This window comes from Pholis gunnellus (assembly GCF_910591455.1).
Source record: "Pholis gunnellus genome assembly, chromosome: 19".
NCBI classification, from domain to species: domain Eukaryota; kingdom Metazoa; phylum Chordata; class Actinopteri; order Perciformes; family Pholidae; genus Pholis; species Pholis gunnellus.
Window position 1 is genome coordinate 18613783 of NC_136546.1, and position 16372 is coordinate 18630154.

Sequence of the window (16372 nt, forward strand, 5' to 3'; positions counted from 1 at the left end):
GAGAGAGAGTGAGAGAGAGAGAGAGAGAGAGAGAGAGAGAGAGAGAGAGAGAGAGAGAGAGAGAGAGAGAGAGAGAGAGAGAGAACACGAGTATGGGCTGAAGTGTCGACGTGATACAAAAACACTCTTTTGCTCGTGAATGTTCTTGTGCAATTCTCTGGTTTCTCCAGTGAAGTGTAAGAACAACACTGCAGACTGGAGTCCCTGAACGGGTCCAATGCGGGTTGAATTGAATGCTCATCGGCAGGTCGCGTTCAATACGTCTGGTGTATGAGATGGCCGTGTCCTCGCTGCGCTGCATTTTTATAAGCTATGATGATCCGGTCAATGGATCTCGTCGCTCGGCCGCGTCGATGCGTCGTCTCACTCCCTCTTCTCACGCTTCTCTTTTTTATTTATTTTGCTCTGACGGCCAAACAGCACCAGTGGAATCACCGGGTGCATTAATGTTACTGCGTATATATTTCTGTGACATTCTGTGATGCTTCTTGCAACTTCAGCACTACCCGCTGTCTTACGTTCAACACGCAGCTCTGCTCGCTAACGGAGCAGCTTTGACTGACGGAGGCACCGTCCGTGTTGATGGGCTGTTACTCTCGACACGTAACCGATCAAACATTGCTGTCGGCAGGTCGTTGAGCGCGGCTACGTTACAGATTCATTTATTCTGAGATGTTATAGGGACTATGGAAGTGATATCCAGATATTGTATCAAATACGGACATCCTTTTGTCTCTATTATACCTTTCCTCTCCTTCTTTCACTGATTCCCTTTGTGTTGAGTGCTAACATGAAATGATGTGTGTTCCCAGGGAGAGGTGGAGGTGCGGCAAATCAACGGGCATTCCTCAGAGGAGGAGAAGGAGGAGGCGCAGAAGGAGCCCTGGCCGGATGACCACAGTAGTTCGAGGTAAGATGTCACATGTGTTCATCATATCTCCCTCAGATACATACACACACACCACGCGCAGATCAAAACACAAGCAGATGCATCTGCGTATTCAATCTCGTCCCCGCGATGCGTTTTTTGCAGCGACTACTCCAGCGATTACTCCGACTGGACGGCGGACGCCGGGATCAACCTCGAGCCGCCCAAGAAGAGCGTGAAGGTGAAAAAGAAAAGCAGCGGCTCCGAGGAGGACGGAGAGAAGAAGAGGGACGGGAAGAAAGAGAGGAAGAAAGACAAAGCAGACAAGGACGAGGCGTTACCAAAGAAGAAGCAGCCAAAGGAGAAGAGGAAGGTTTGTCTTTTTTTGCTGTGATTCAAAGTAATTACCCATCAGCCATTTGTACAGATGAGTATCCAGATTAAACTGGAGCTGCAACGATTACACCATTAATAGTCAACTATTAAACTAATCAACAACTATTTTTCAATTGATTTATCGGTTTCAGTTGAATGTTTTTTTTTTGGGGGGTTTTCTGACATTTTATAAACCAAACAACTAATTGATTCATGAAGAAAATAATCAACAGATTAAATGACACTGAACATATTGACAGTTGCAGCCCGAGATTAAACAGTATTTAAAAGACAACAAGTAAAAAAGAAACAAGTGCATTGTTTTTTATATATATTTTAAAGAAGAGAATGAATGCAACGTGATGCAAAATCTCCAATATATGAAAGGTCCTGTCAGTGAATATGTATTTCATCGTGTGTCATTCAGAGGACAGAGTTTCAGGAGCAAGGGCTGACTCTGGAGGAGTGGCTTCCCTCTGCCTGGATCACAGACACAGTCCCCCGGAGATGTCCTTACATACCCCAGATGGGAGACGAGGTACACAACTCTTGTTTCCGTTACAGCGTCCTCACCACATGCTCGCCACATTGTCTGCTCATACCGAAACACTGGCTTGGAGTTTTACATAGCAACAAGGCCGAGCCTGCACCAAAGCTTAGCGGCCCCCGTGAGGCTGCGACGGCCATTACACTCAAGGAGAGAAGGGGACACGCTGACATTGCCGTCCGCAGCTGCTAAAATGCTGTCGACACAATGCCAGAAAAATACACATAATGTACCAGAAAAATATGTACGAAATTGTGCATTCTGGGGTATTTATTTGTATGTGTGTGTGTGTGTGTGTGTGTGTGTGCAGCTCTACTACTTCAGACAGGGCCATGAGGCCTATGTGGAGATGGCGAAACAAAAGAAGATTTTCAGCATCAATCCCAAGAAGCAGCCCTGGCACAAGATGGAGCTACGGGTAAGGAACAGTTTGACAAAGATGTATTTAAGACTCTCCGAAGAGAGACGGCGCTCTTTAGATCTCGTTTATCTGGAGATTCACATTGTGTCCTTTTATTTGTGTGCACACAATCGCTGAGGAGCAGCCCTTTGTAAAGCTCCTAGTACGGCCATGAAACACAACTCAGTGCCGTCTTTACACAGAGGAACCGCATCCGTGCAGCTGAATTAATAACAACTCATTAAGAACATCATGTTTTCAGGATCTTTCCTCTGTTAATGATGTTAAAGGGCTCAAAGGAGAGTAGTGGAGATGAGTAAATGACACTCCGTCTGCGTGCGAATACATAACGGTTCCTAGGAATTGCTACATAGTTGCGAGCTACACTGATGTAATCTTTCACTGTTCTTTCATTGTTATTAACAATTCAAGACACACACACACACAAACCTCTCGGCGGTATTTCTTCTTTACCGCCGGCACCTGTCTGCTTTCACTTTCATGTGAACTTAAATCCCTTTTCCATCCTAAAAATATACCTCCCCTGAAAGGAAAATGTCTGCAGAGTACAAAGTTCCATCTCAGTATATGAAACATAAAAAACCCCAAAACACAAGACACTTTAAAGTAACAACTTATGAAACACATTTCTTCCTGTATATTTTTCATTTCTTTTTCCATGTGTGCAGGCAGCGCTATCGGTTTCTGTGCAGACCACAATGCATTGCATGAATGTATTGCCTGCGGCGTATATCTATATCTTTTTTTTATTGTGATTTGAACAAACAGGTATAGCAACACTAAAGCAAAACTCTCCAGTTTCACTTTTCCTGATCTGGAGGAAGTTACTGCAGCGTTGCTGGCACCCTCAGCCTTCATAAGACACGTCTATTAATAGAGTGCACTGAACTTTGTTCAAGCGAACAGGGCTCCGAGGGACGTGACTGACTTTTACTGAGAGGGAAACACGCTGCATTACTTTTCATTATTTCTTCTTTTATTGGTGGTGTTTCAGGAGCAGGAGTTGATGAAGATAGTTGGCATCAAGTACGAGGTCGGCTTGCCCACACTGTGCTGTCTGAAGCTTTCCTTCCTGGACCCCGACACCGGCAAACTGACCGGAGGATCCTTCTCCATGAAGTAAGCGTTTCACGCCGCCTCCCACGAGAGCTTCAGAGGATCTGCAGCTTTCCTGATAATAATAGAAAAGCCCGGGCGTTAATATTAAGAATAAGTGTTGATACTCGTGCTATTTGTATACAGCACATGTGCTATTTTATATTTTGACACATTTTATACTTGATTAAACTTTTTCACAGGTTTTTTTTCCAACAATATGCAGATTTTCTATGCTGACAGAGTGTGACATTATTCATAATTTAAAGCCCCTTTTCGACCGCAGGAACTTTCTCCACATGGACTCTGAACCTTTTGCAGGGAGCAGGTCTAAATTAAGTACCAGGGACATTTTCCAGGGGGGGTGGGGGGGGGTACTTTCTGGAAGCACAGGAGCAGTCGGGATGGGGTTTGCATGGATGACCGTAGCTGATTGCACACACACACACACACACGCAGCGCTTCCGATTTGTTTCCCCGGCGGTTACGTTCTAAAGCACAAATAAACAACCTTCAGACACTCAACATATGATTTACTGTGGAAAGAGACGCTCTTAGTTTAATTTTCCTCCGCTGCATCTCTTTCATTACGTCCAGCATGTATCAGTAAATACTATGCAGCGGTATAAAAAAAGGCCGAAGGACCCTTTTAGTTCCTTGAAAAGTAGACCCGGGGCTCTTCTGTTAAGATTGAATGTAACATTTTGGTTCTTAATTAAATCTCATCTTAACACAAGACCAGACTACAGCTATTAAAACATTTAATTTAGTAATCTTGACTGGCATTATAAAGTAAAGACTGTTAGGGGAATGGTAAACTGCCACTTCAGATTTGATGTGTTTTCTCTATTTCCCACTGTTTGTATGTACGGTGGCTCTGCTCATTCTGTAGTTGCCTTGTTGCTATCTTGCTAACTTGTGCTACGTTTTGGTCTCGTTGCAGATACCACGACATGCCCGATGTCATCGACTTCCTGGTACTGCGCCAGCAGTTTGACAACGCCAGAAAGAGGCAGTGGAGCATAGGTCAGACAAGTTTCCCGGTCACTCTATGAAGTCACCTGTTCTTCTCTTGTAAAGATCTAAACTTACTGTGATGCGTGTGTGTGTGTGTGTGTGTGTAGGTGACAGGTTTCGGTCAGTGATTGACGACGCCTGGTGGTTTGGGACCATTGAGAGCCAGGAGCCCTTCCAGCCTCAGTACCCCGACAGCCTGTTTCAGTGCTACAATGTCTGGTATGAGCACAAGCTTGGATTTGCTCTATCTCACTTTCACGTGATAGATCATAATAGTAATGTGATCCGATGCATCAAAGCAAGAGTTCCTCATTTCCTAAGTTAGAGAAACAGAACAGTTCAAGTTCTGCCTTCCAGCTGTGGAACGGCTGCGAATCACCAAAGGAATAGAAGCAGCGACGCTACCCACGAAAAATCAGATGCCACAAATTTGAAGCAGTTCGCTCACTAATGCTGAGTAAAACTAATACTGCTGATCACCTGGTCAGTGTGGGAACCATCCTGCTTTGTGATCACGTGCACTGTACTGGGATGTCATTGCCCTTTTTAGCTTTACAAACAAAATAATGTACAAATTCCACCCAGCCTTCTTCCCCAGCATTTCTTTCCCAATAAGTTCATGGTAGTAAATCGTTCTTTATGTTAAAATGTATTTCAAAAATTGTAATCCTGCAAAAAATTTACAAAATCTAGTAATCCAGTAATCTCATCACCCCGTTCTTTTACTGTAACTGTACAGTTACATACGTTAAACCGGTTAAAGCCACAAATGTTTACATCCTCTTTAAACGACAAAATGCAACATGACAAAAACTATAAATGTCACGATGAACACCATCACATCCCGACCGGATCACCAGAATAACATGAACCTGATGTCACACGGCACTTTATACGGAGTTTACTCGACAAGCGCTCACAGACTACAGAACAGCTGTGGATGGGAAACTGTAATCTCTTCGTGGAGAACTCCTTTTGAGAGGATTACTTTCAAAGTCACTAAAGTTGGGTACTTGCAAAAGTGTGAAAACTTTGATCTGTACCCAGTTTTGTCTCCTGTACATTTTGGTCTCTTGGCCTTTCAGTGAATCCTGGAATTGAACGAGTTCATAGATCTGAATTCCCACAGCGACAGTGTAAGAAATGTAAAACAGTGTTTGTTAAAATGGTTTGCATGGAGCAGGAGTTTGTCTACAAATAGACTGGCGCTGACACCTCCTCTCACAACACTCATTAACTACACAAACACCTCGTGGCTTGAATCATTCAGGAAACTTGATGAAACGATCGTGGATGACAGTTTGAATTTGACATTTTAAAATGCCGGCTAGCGCTGCCCTTTGTTTCCTATCGCTCGGCTTTCATTGTCGGTGACATTCCAATCCGAAACATTAATAAGCATATTGTCTGTTTGAGTTACTTTTTCTTGTCAACACTGAGTGCTTACTGTTATTTAAAAGACCGCGTTAGAGAATGACCTCCACTCTAGGCCGTGGGAGAGGAACGTCAGTGGCGGCGGTGCGCCACCTGAGCAAAACAGAAAAACAAGAAATCACAAAGACTACAATGTGATGCTGTTGAATATTCATATGAACACTGTTTCCCTAACAGCTGGGACAATGGAGACACAGAGAAGATGAGTCCTTGGGACATGGAGCCCATCCCTGATGATGGTAGGTCTCTCTCTCTCAATACACCCACACTACAGTACACACCCATTCAAACAGATTCAAATGTAACTGTTCCAACATTTTACATTTCTGCTGTATTTTTCGGTCGCCTTTCAGCCACGTTCCCGGACGAGTTGGGCACGAGCGTCCCGCTGGTAGAAGAGGAGCAGAAGGAGCTGCTGTACGTCCCGCTGGACGGGGAATGGGGCTGCCGCACGCGTGCAGAGGAGTGCGAGCGCATCATCAAAGCCATCGACCAGCTGTGCACACTCGGTACGATGTCATCGAGCACCCCTGTGGGGGGAAAAAACAGCCCCCTTATGTCATGGATTTAGGGATGTGAAGTGAAGCCACGAGGACACATTTCTCGTAAATGCGTGACTCCGCAATACCCGAGTCACCGCTCTGAGCTCATCGGCATGAGCCCAGCGGAGCAAGCGGCTCTCGCGTTGTAAAGGAATAAGCTGCTGACACGTCAGCCAATTATTGAGGCTGCTTGCTTGAATTCCTGTTAAGTGATGTAATGTCATATTAGGGAACAGGCTTTTTGTATTACTGCAATCCTCCCAGTGGAAGAAAGCTGGCGCGAGGGCTCCCTCTAGTGACGGTCTGGGGACCAACAGCCAGCGGTTGAATCCTTCTAGATGTCCTACGCTCCATTTATATGAACCCCTTTTAGGTGCATTTAAATAGAGTGATGCTATTTAGAACACGTTGGAAAATCTTTATCAAAAGGGGGACGACGGTGTGATGTAAGCATTGCTGATGCTTGACATATGCAGGTGATTTTATTTGGGACAAATGGACAAGATATCCACGTTGAGTGTGTTACAAAATGCTGGCCTGTTACATTAGATGTGCTCCGGGTAAATAATCCTCTCTTCTTCACCTGCCTTCCATCCACCGACCAAAAACTCGCCTCCCTCAGATGTGGCAGCGCCGTTTGCCTTTCCAGTGGACCTCCAAGCCTACCCCACGTACTGCACGGTGGTGGCCTACGTCACCGACCTCAGCACCATACGCGAAAGGCTGGTGAACCGTTGCTACAGGTACCTCACAGCAGCTTGTGTAGATACAGAGTCTACGTGTGTGTGTGTGTGTATCGTGACTAAAATTGAATACACACTCGACACGTCTGTCTTTGTTCCCCAGGCGACTGTCCTCTCTGATGTGGGAGGTTCGTTACCTCGAACACAACGCCCAAGCGTTCAACGAGCCCGGAGCGTTCATCGTCACAACCGCCAAGTTTGTCTCTGACCTCATGCTGCAATTCATAAAGTGAGTCCTACAGCCTGTGTGCGTTGTTGTGTAGGGACAATGTAGTTTACAAATCTAAATGAATTCCCACGTTTTTCTTTGTCTAGGGACCAAAACATGACCACCCTCATGCCGCTCTATAAAACGATGAAGAAGGCGACCTTCTCTGACTCTGAAGACGAGGTGTGTTTGCATGTTCGCCCGTTTACACTGCAGTTTGTGTTTAACATGACGCTCGTTACACCACTAATTATTGGCTGGTATTCATTACATGATTTCTCGCAAAGCCAAAATATTGTTTATCAAATTATTATAAAAGAAGCATTCCATTTAATGTGGCTTTATTGGCCCGAAGGTTTCAGAAAATACAATGTCGACAAAACACCATAATGAAATAGTACACAGTAATATTTTCACCCGCTGTTGTTAATTAAAAAACATATGCTGTGAGTTGGACATTGTATGGCATGAATCACAGCACTTTGTTCTCTCAGCTGATCTAGTCTTTCAGGTCAAAACTGCATAATGAAAGATAAGTTGTGTCACACCTGAGAGGCAGTTGGGATTTGAAATAATAACATATTCTATTGCAGAGTACAAGCAAACACATCGCTGAATTATGTTAAACCTCGTGAATTTGATAGAGATAACAGATTGCTTTACAAAAAGCTATTTGCTGGGGCTGCTTTTTATTTACAGTGTCAAACTGGTACTCAGAGGTTGCAATTACAATGATCCTCTTAATCTTCTTTTTAATTAGCATACCTTTTGCCAATTGTCTGATATGTATGACTGCACAAGTCACTGCTAAACATACTTCACTACCAAAGTGTATTATTCACCATTAGAGCACAGATCTGCATCACTGAATGAAGAACATATGAACATTCACCGACTAATTATGAACAAAAACAATGTCATACTCATGAATACATACGATATATACTCAAATTATTTTCTTGTGAGACAGTTCTACTTGTGTAGCTTAGTCAAGTTTAAATTGCATTGCGGTTCAGGAAAAGATACGTCTAATATTTACTATTAATGAACAAACATCATGCATACATTAATAATCTTCTGTTCTCTTTTATCTGTGGAACTGTGTAACTAGCCCATAAGAATGAATTAAATTTATGAATGACACAATGTGTCCTGTGTAATGTAGCCTAATGGGAACAGTAGAGACGGTCACCACTCTTTCACCAAACTCTGGCGTCATGTGTGATGTTGACCGAAGCAGCACAGAGGTCAGAAGTTGATCCGTCAGCCGGGATCTGTAGTGCGACTTGCTGTAGTTCATCGCAGAGAAAAAGAGTTTGTTCCTTGTGTTGTCCTGTGTGGATGTAGTGAGCTTTTGCTTGAGAGCGAGGTCGTGCCGGATGTAATCTACTACAAGCCTCTCGCTACAAGCCTCTCGCTTGCGGATGGTGAGCAAGAGTCGACGTTAGAGTCGAGTTTAACAGCAGTTCAGGCTCATTGTAGTCATTCGCCTTGAGATTCATGAACACATTGATTGTTTTCGGGGGGAAGTTTATTTGTTTTTTCCCTTTTTGAGGCTGTCGCAGGTCGGATTGAGATAGCACAAGCACTTGGTAGAGTACAATATACATTCCCTTTGTGTAATTACCCGTTTCCTATCTATTTAGGATGATGAGGAGGAGGATGAAGATACTAATACTCCTGGAACATCCACGCGAAACCATAAGGTAACACTATCTGACAGCATCCTTCAAACATCAGATAAAACAAACCGTACTAATTTCACTTTTAGCGTGAGACGTTGCTCCACAGTCACGTCCAGCGTCTGAAGAAGAGGAGGCTGTTTTGCAAAGCCCCGGTGCAGTTATTTTCAATTTACTCATCATTTGTTTTTGGTGCAGGGTCGACGACCCACGCAGCGGCAGCTGCGGACCCGGCCCCCGTCGTATGACCCTCATGCCTGGCGGGGTCGCTGTAAGGAGCTGCTGGATCTCATCTTTCAGTGTGAGGACTCGGAGCCCTTCAGAGAACCCGTGGACCTACAGGAATACCCGGTAAGTGTGCGACGTCCGTATGTGCTACCCTTAGTTCTGTGTTCTGTACTGAGTCTGATGTTTGGATTTGAATTCCCTTTGGTCTCAGCTTTATTTGGCCCTTGAATCTTGCTATACAGTCGCACAAGTGGCTACAATTCAGTTCACACAAGGAGCGGCATTTGAAGCGAAAGGGCTTGTTTGGTCTGAAGAGCAGGCCTCTCCATTCAGCATTTCAAATGAGGACCAAATCTAATGGATGTGTAAGTTGTGAAGGAGGAACAATGTGAACAGAGCCGCGGTTTCAGTGGGATTTGAGTTCTCTTAACAGAGGAAGGGTGGAATTCTTTTGCATCACTTGTTTTTTTTTTCTCCAGCCCACTCAAAGTGAAAGCCCAAATCCCCCAGAGCTCTTACTCCTCGACCCTCTCTTGCTCTATCTTCCTCTCCTCATTTCTGTTCTCATCTTTTGAAACCTGTAATTGAAATATCCCAACTTCCCTCTGCCCCTCTCAGGACTACCTGCAAATAGTCGACTCACCGATGGACTTCAGCACCGTCCTCAACACGCTCAAAGAAGGAAAGTACCAATCTCCCATCGAGCTCTGCAAAGATGTCCGGCTCATTTTCAGCAACTCCAAAGCTTACACGCCCAGTAAGAAGTCTCGGGTGAGACACACATGCACACACACGCACACGCACACACACACACACACACACACACACACACACACACACACACACACACACACACACACACACAGGTTGCATTAAGTTCAATATACATTGTGGTCCTCTCGTGTTTCCATGCTTTGATGAGCACATGAAATTCAATTCTCAGATCGGTTTGTGCCCTTTGTCCGTTTTTGTCTTAGTTGAATCAGTGCATCCTTTGTTTGTTTGTCTCCAGATCTACAGTATGAGTCTGAGGCTCTCTGCTCTGTTTGAGGAGCACGTCAGCTCCATCCTTGCCGACTACAAAGCCATCCACGGCCTGACGAATAAACTGACCAGGCAGGGCACAGACAGACAGACACGACACACTACGGACAGGCCGACGCGGCACGCCATGAAGAGGAGGAGGAGGAGGAGCGAATCTCCAACGAGCAGCACCGCATCCAGGTAGAAGACGGGATATTGAATTTGGGGGTTTTGGGTGTCTCGCTGTGCATTGGGTGTGATCTTTGGTTTTCCCTTCTTCCCCATCCTGCCTTCAGTCCAGAGAGAAAGAGGCGTGTATCATCCAGGGTGACCGGGAAAAAGGAGCCATCGCCGCCACCGCCGCCGCCGCCGCCTTCGCGGCTCTCCTCTCTGAGACAGAGCATCCCCGTCAAACAGCCCCCTCAGCTGGTCAACGGGAAGGCCGACACGCCGACCGCAGGGCGCACGCGGAGCGCGGCGCGGCATTCTGCACACTCTCCGCCCTCCTCGTCCTCCTCACACAATGCAGCAAGCAGCACTCAGAGCGCAGCAGGTGAGATCACTCGCCTCCGTACGTACTCGGAGCGTGTCCGCGGAGGCTCGCGCTACGGCGCCAAGCACGAGTATAAACAAAGCTTTATGTGTATGCTTATGGAACTAGGGTTATGATATTGTAACCATCAATATGTTAATTGTTGAGCTTTAGATGTGCTGGTTGGCAGCTTTTGTTGTGTTCTGTTTACCCCTATTTGCCAGTCTTTGTTATCATCAAGTATTGACCACAAGTACGATATTACACAATCAACTTTCTTATTTCTTTGCATCTTCAGAGTCTACTCGCTCGCTGAGGACTCATAACTCTGTGTCAGCCTCATCGACACCAGCTCCTGAGAAGGTGACGCCCTCTCCAGCCGCAGAAGGTAGCAGTGGAGGAAGCACCCGGAGGAAACTCAGGACTCCTGTACGACTCACGCCTGGTGAGAGACGGTGTCACAAAGAAGTGACCGTGTGACGCTTACGTTTGTGATTTAAGTCATAAGATACATATTGAATGTCCTGAAATATCAATGCCCTTCCCCCCTCAGGCTCCACTGCCAGCCCTCCATCTCAGAGCACAGTCCACCTGAATGGCCACAGTAGTCATGTGACCCTGGGAGTGGGCAGGAGGGGGCGCAAATCCAAAGCGGAGCCACCGGTGAGTCCTCCAGAAGTCACGACTCCGGGGAGCCCGTCCAGATCCCGAGGCCGCCCTGCTGGCAAGAAGAGGGGCAGGAAGAGCAAGCAGGAGCAGGAGGAGATGAGAAAGAGCGGCAAACGCAGGAGCTCCACCCCCGACGACGAGCCCGACCAATCGACGGGGGACGAAGGTGAGGCGTCGTCTGCGCAGGAAACATCCGCGGTGTCGGACTCTGGCACGGCGTCGACGCCGAGGCGGCGCGGACGGCCCCGAGCGGTCAGGACCGACGAAGCCACACCTCCTCCTGCTGAGTCACCCGAGCCCTCGCCACTGAGGAGGAGCAGCAGGAGAGCCATCGAGGAGGTCACGCCTCCTCCGCAGACCGCTCCTAAGCGATCCAATCGGAGGGAGTCTCCAGAGGAGGAGGAGGCGGGGGACGAGGCAGGGGACGAGGCGGGGGACGAGGCGGGGGACGAGGCGGGGGACGAGGCGGGAGGGTCGATGCGCACACGCAATCAGGGGCGACGGTCTGCCTGGTACGTGGAGGACGACTCCGAGGAGGAGCAGAGGCAGCTGTTGTTTGAGGACTCGTCCATCACTTTCGGCACCTCCTCAAAGGGACGCGTCCGTAAGCTGACAGAAAAGGCCAAAGCCAACCTTATAGGCTGGTAACAAGAGGCAACAGAACCGACGCACAAGGATGCGAGGAGGAAGGCCGATGGCCATGACGGAGAAGAAGTCGGGATGAGATTTCTCTTCTCTCTTACGCGTCGGCTGAGTCGTCGAGGGAGTCATGCTCTGTGTTGTACGCGTCTGTGTGCGTGTTCGTCCGGGGAGCTGCTTGTCCAGCTGCTGCTATTTCAGAGCTGTGGCGATGGAGAGACGGGAGACAGCGGCAGTTATCTGTGCGCTCCTCCTCCTTCCTCTTGGCCCGGTCAGCACATTGCTACTGCCAAAACCGCCGGCTTTCCCGACAACGCATGTTCATCTGTCCCAACTCCTCCGACATTATTGGTCCATGTTGGACCCCCACGGGAGCTCACTGACTCCATCGCTGGTGGTCCTGGGACTCGCTCCTGTCCAGTGAACCACTCTTCAACCTCCGTCTGCCCTTAAACACTTGTTGGCGTTGGACCGGGCAAAAAAAATAAATAAATAAAAAGTAGTTGAACCGTTTTAGTACTTGAAGAAAATCACGAGGAGAGCTGGATGTGTCTTATCTCTTGTTAGTGTCTGCTGGGTCGGTCGAAGACGCCCACTGAGCTGAAATGGTTCGGTCTGTGACGCATTACAGACCGCTGGCCTGACAACGTCTTTCGCCCCCCCCCCCCCGCCCCCCTCTTCATTGTTCCCGCTCTTTTTTTATACAACCCCCCCCCTCTCTGATTTTTCTAAGATTTGTACGTGATGATCGGCTCTCTGTTTTGGAAGTCTTACACATCGGCTGACCTGAGCGTGTCTGTCTGCGCTAAAATACCAAATGGTGTACCTTTGTTGGTACTGTAGATCTGTAGGTTTTGTTTACCGTTGATGTGCGCATGTGTGTGTGTGTGTGTGTGTGTGTATGTGGGGGTATGTGTGTGTGTGTGTTCTTTTTTGCATGTTTATTAGAAAGAAAAGGCATCTTTTTTAGTTTTTGTTTTTACTGTGAGGAGAGAAAGGATGCATGGGTGAAAGGCGTCATCGATAGATCATGTTTCAATGCGTCCTCAACATTAGCAATACCTTGTGCCTTTATGTCTGTGGTGTGTGTGTGTGTGTGTGTGTGTGTGTCTCTGCGTGCTTGGCCTCTGCCCTGCAAAGTACATGTGCCTGTATGTGTACAAGTAAGTTGTGTGAGTTTGTGTAATTGAAGGAGTGTGTGTGTGTGTGTGTGTTTTTATAACACAATTGAGTGTGTCATTCACTTTCAGCGTGCAAACAGTGGCAGTCTGATCGTTTGTGAAACCTCTCAAAGAAATGTATTTATAGCGGTTGAAAAAAAAAAAAGAAAAGTCTTTACTGTTGTTGTAAAACCATTATTCATGTGAATATATTATCCTATAACCAACCTATCGTCAGTTTATACCGAAGGTACAGCCGGTGGAGCTTTTGGGTGACTAGCTTTGAGATGCACTCACCACAGACCGGCTATCAATGCAGACGTAGGGAGTCACCCTGTGTATTTTAAAAACTTGTTAACTATGAAAATGGACTTTTTAAATGTTGATATGTTTCTATGGTGACCACACACATGCGCGTGCACACACACACACACACACACACACACACACACACACACACACACACACACACCGGAAGCAATTCTGTCTGGCATGTTCGAGCACTTTCTCATGCCTGGAGAAAAACGGGATCGAGCCAGATCAAACTGGATCGGACTGAGTTTTGGATGGAGAGAGGGAGAGACGAGTCTTCTATTCATCTTTCTGATTGTGTGCCTTTGCTTCTCTGGCATATTGAATCCTTAGTTTCTACTTTTGGGGCCTTTTTTTAATTCTTATTTTTTTTTTTTTGGTGGACTTCCTGGTTCTTGCTCGTCGCCGGGTTCAGAACGCTGGACTTTGGAGGACTGGACTGGACTTGGTGGCCCTTTTCTAATAAGAATGGAGAAAAGACTTGCGGCATACATTTCATGTCACTCTCTCTCTGTACACACAGCTGATAGTTTATGTTGATGACGGCCCCCCAGTTTTAAGGTATAATATGCAACATTTTCCTAAAATACAATGGACTCCTTCACAATGATCCCGTCTGACCCACTAGAAGGGTGGTGTGGTGTGTGTATGTACAGAGACCTTCCCTCTGCCTGTGTTCTCTCTTGTTTCTGGGCCTCCGCAAAGAGCCTCTGGGTGTAATAAGCAGGATGTGCAGCCCTGAGTTGTTCACTGTGTTTTTCTGTGCTTCAGCTTCCCCCCCCCCCCCCTCTCTCTCTCTCTCTCTCTCTCTCTCTCTCTCTCTCTCTCTCTTCTGTGCCGTGTGCATTGTGGCTGCTGAGTGCTGCTATCGGTGTGTCCGTTTGACCGCACCGAGCGGGGGGTGGGGGGGGGCCTTCTGCTGCATTCATTTTCAATCTGGCAACGCGGCGCCGTCCCGCGACTGGGTTCGTTTATTTGCGCTTCGGAACACAACACAGCCGCGAAACAATCAGAAAAATACCATTTTATTTCACCGCCGACCGCTCACTCTCTTCACTCTGTAGCTCGATCACCTCTGCTCTCTCTCTCTCTCTCTCTCTCTCTCTCTCTCTCTCTCTCTCTCTGTGTGTTTACAAACAACCAATAAATGTCACATATTATACCTTTGAACATATCTCTGTTTTTACCCGGCACAGAATGACTGAATGACTAACTCGGCGGCTCGTGTGTCCGGGTTCGATGGGAGAAGCATCTATATACACCTCGTTCGTTTTGGTCTTTCTTATCACATATTATTGAACATATATCTCGTCTGTTTATTGTAGCGTTGTGTTATGGATTTGCTGATGCCAAATTCTGTCTTTGGGCACTGAAGTTTTAGAACCTGGCTTTTGAATGTGTTTATTTTTTGCCTCCACAGTGCGCGTGTTGAACTCGTTCACATATATTGTGTCCCTGCTATACAGGACAGTATTTCAGTGACCAGATCTGTGGAGTGAGAACAGTGTTTTATACTCTGTCGCGCTTATTGAGGATACAATTAATAATTATTTTTTTTTCACTCAACCTGGCTGAAACAAAGCCAGGCTTTTGTTTCACAAAAGATTTGTTTATATTGTGTATATGAAGAGTTTTATTCCAGATTAAGACAGCATAAAACACTGACACCTTCCTCCACAAATGACTGTTGGCATGAGAATAAATGTTATTGTTGGGGTTTGTATTAAAGATAGGAAGCTAATGATCTTTGCCCACAAAACTATGTATTTTGTGGGCAAAGAAACTCTTCGTGGGCACATAAAGTTTATTTTTTTTTTTCAATCTCATTCGCAACTAATCATATTTACATATACGCACAGATTATCAAGAGCAGCGTGGAAACATTTTAGACTCGGTCTTCTCAAACCTTGAGCTCAAACATGATGTTTACATGAGCCAACTAAAAGAGCCACAGTACTAACATACTAAATGTTTTGATTTGGTTTGGATGTTCACGTTTTTAAATCAGGATGAATGGCGGCACAGCAGCCATCCAGTGAATAAGGGGACGGACAGGGACGTGCATTATATCCCCTCTGATCTCCCATTCAAATCCAGTCAAAGTGGTAAATGCAGTCTTCACATCAAAGCAGACATCAAACCTGTTTATTCTGCTATCATACCTGTACACACACATTTACCTTGGGTCTGTGCTAATGTGTGAGTGAGTTGTGCTGTTTGTGGCCTCTGACTGGCTATCAAAGTGTTTGGTCAGAGGCTAAAAGGTCACAGTGTGTGTGTGTGTGTGTGTGTGTGTGTGTGTGTGTGAGAGAGAGAAGTGGCTGCATGTGAGCCATCAGGAAGCATTTTGGGATGTTTTGAGGACGAGGGACGGGGAAGGGCGTCTTGTTTCACGTGAACTGATCGAAGAGGATGTCTTTGTTAGTTTGGATACTTTTTTATATATAAAGGAATTAATGCAAAAAAGAAGCATAAAGCTAGAATGTATGTGTAGGGGAGTACTGCTGTCCTGTTAGTTCATACCAATATTTTAAGTAAATAAACAGTTGTGTTTCCATAACCACTTTTCCTTTCTGTATTGATTGTGTCATTTGAATTCCTCACACATGTCAAATATGAGTGTATATCTATATAGATATACTGTATTTATCTATCTATATAAAAAGTCGTAGTATAGCATGTTGAAAATAATCATTAAAAAGTCATAATTTAGTATGTTGAAAAAATCCTGAACAAGTCAAAGTACAGTATTTCATAAAGTATGCAGTATGCAGCCATTTATTTGTATGATGTAAAAATAAAAGTCACAGGATAGTATGTCGAAAAAAGTATAGTATATTGAAAGAAAATCCTAAAAAATTCATAAGTCATAAGATA

General features: G+C 45.8%; 1 protein-coding gene across 1 annotated transcript in view; it reads left to right on the top strand.

Moving 5' to 3' along the window:
• phip (PHIP subunit of CUL4-Ring ligase complex) overlaps positions 1–16034 on the top strand; it is a gene marked incomplete at its 5' end in the record, with an annotated part of 33950 nt that extends 17916 nt beyond the window's left edge. The window contains 19 exon segments of the mRNA XM_079180774.1: positions 813–910; positions 1034–1241; positions 1671–1781; positions 2101–2208; positions 3206–3330; positions 4250–4332; positions 4431–4542; positions 5935–5996; positions 6111–6266; positions 6922–7042; positions 7146–7271; positions 7358–7433; positions 8897–8956; positions 9131–9283; positions 9779–9931; positions 10173–10384; positions 10480–10736; positions 11014–11160; positions 11269–16034. Coding sequence (XP_079036900.1) covers positions 813–910; positions 1034–1241; positions 1671–1781; positions 2101–2208; positions 3206–3330; positions 4250–4332; positions 4431–4542; positions 5935–5996; positions 6111–6266; positions 6922–7042; positions 7146–7271; positions 7358–7433; positions 8897–8956; positions 9131–9283; positions 9779–9931; positions 10173–10384; positions 10480–10736; positions 11014–11160; positions 11269–12032 — 3132 coding nt within the window. The 3' untranslated portion in view covers positions 12033–16034.
• Positions 16035–16372: the final 338 nt, after the last annotated feature.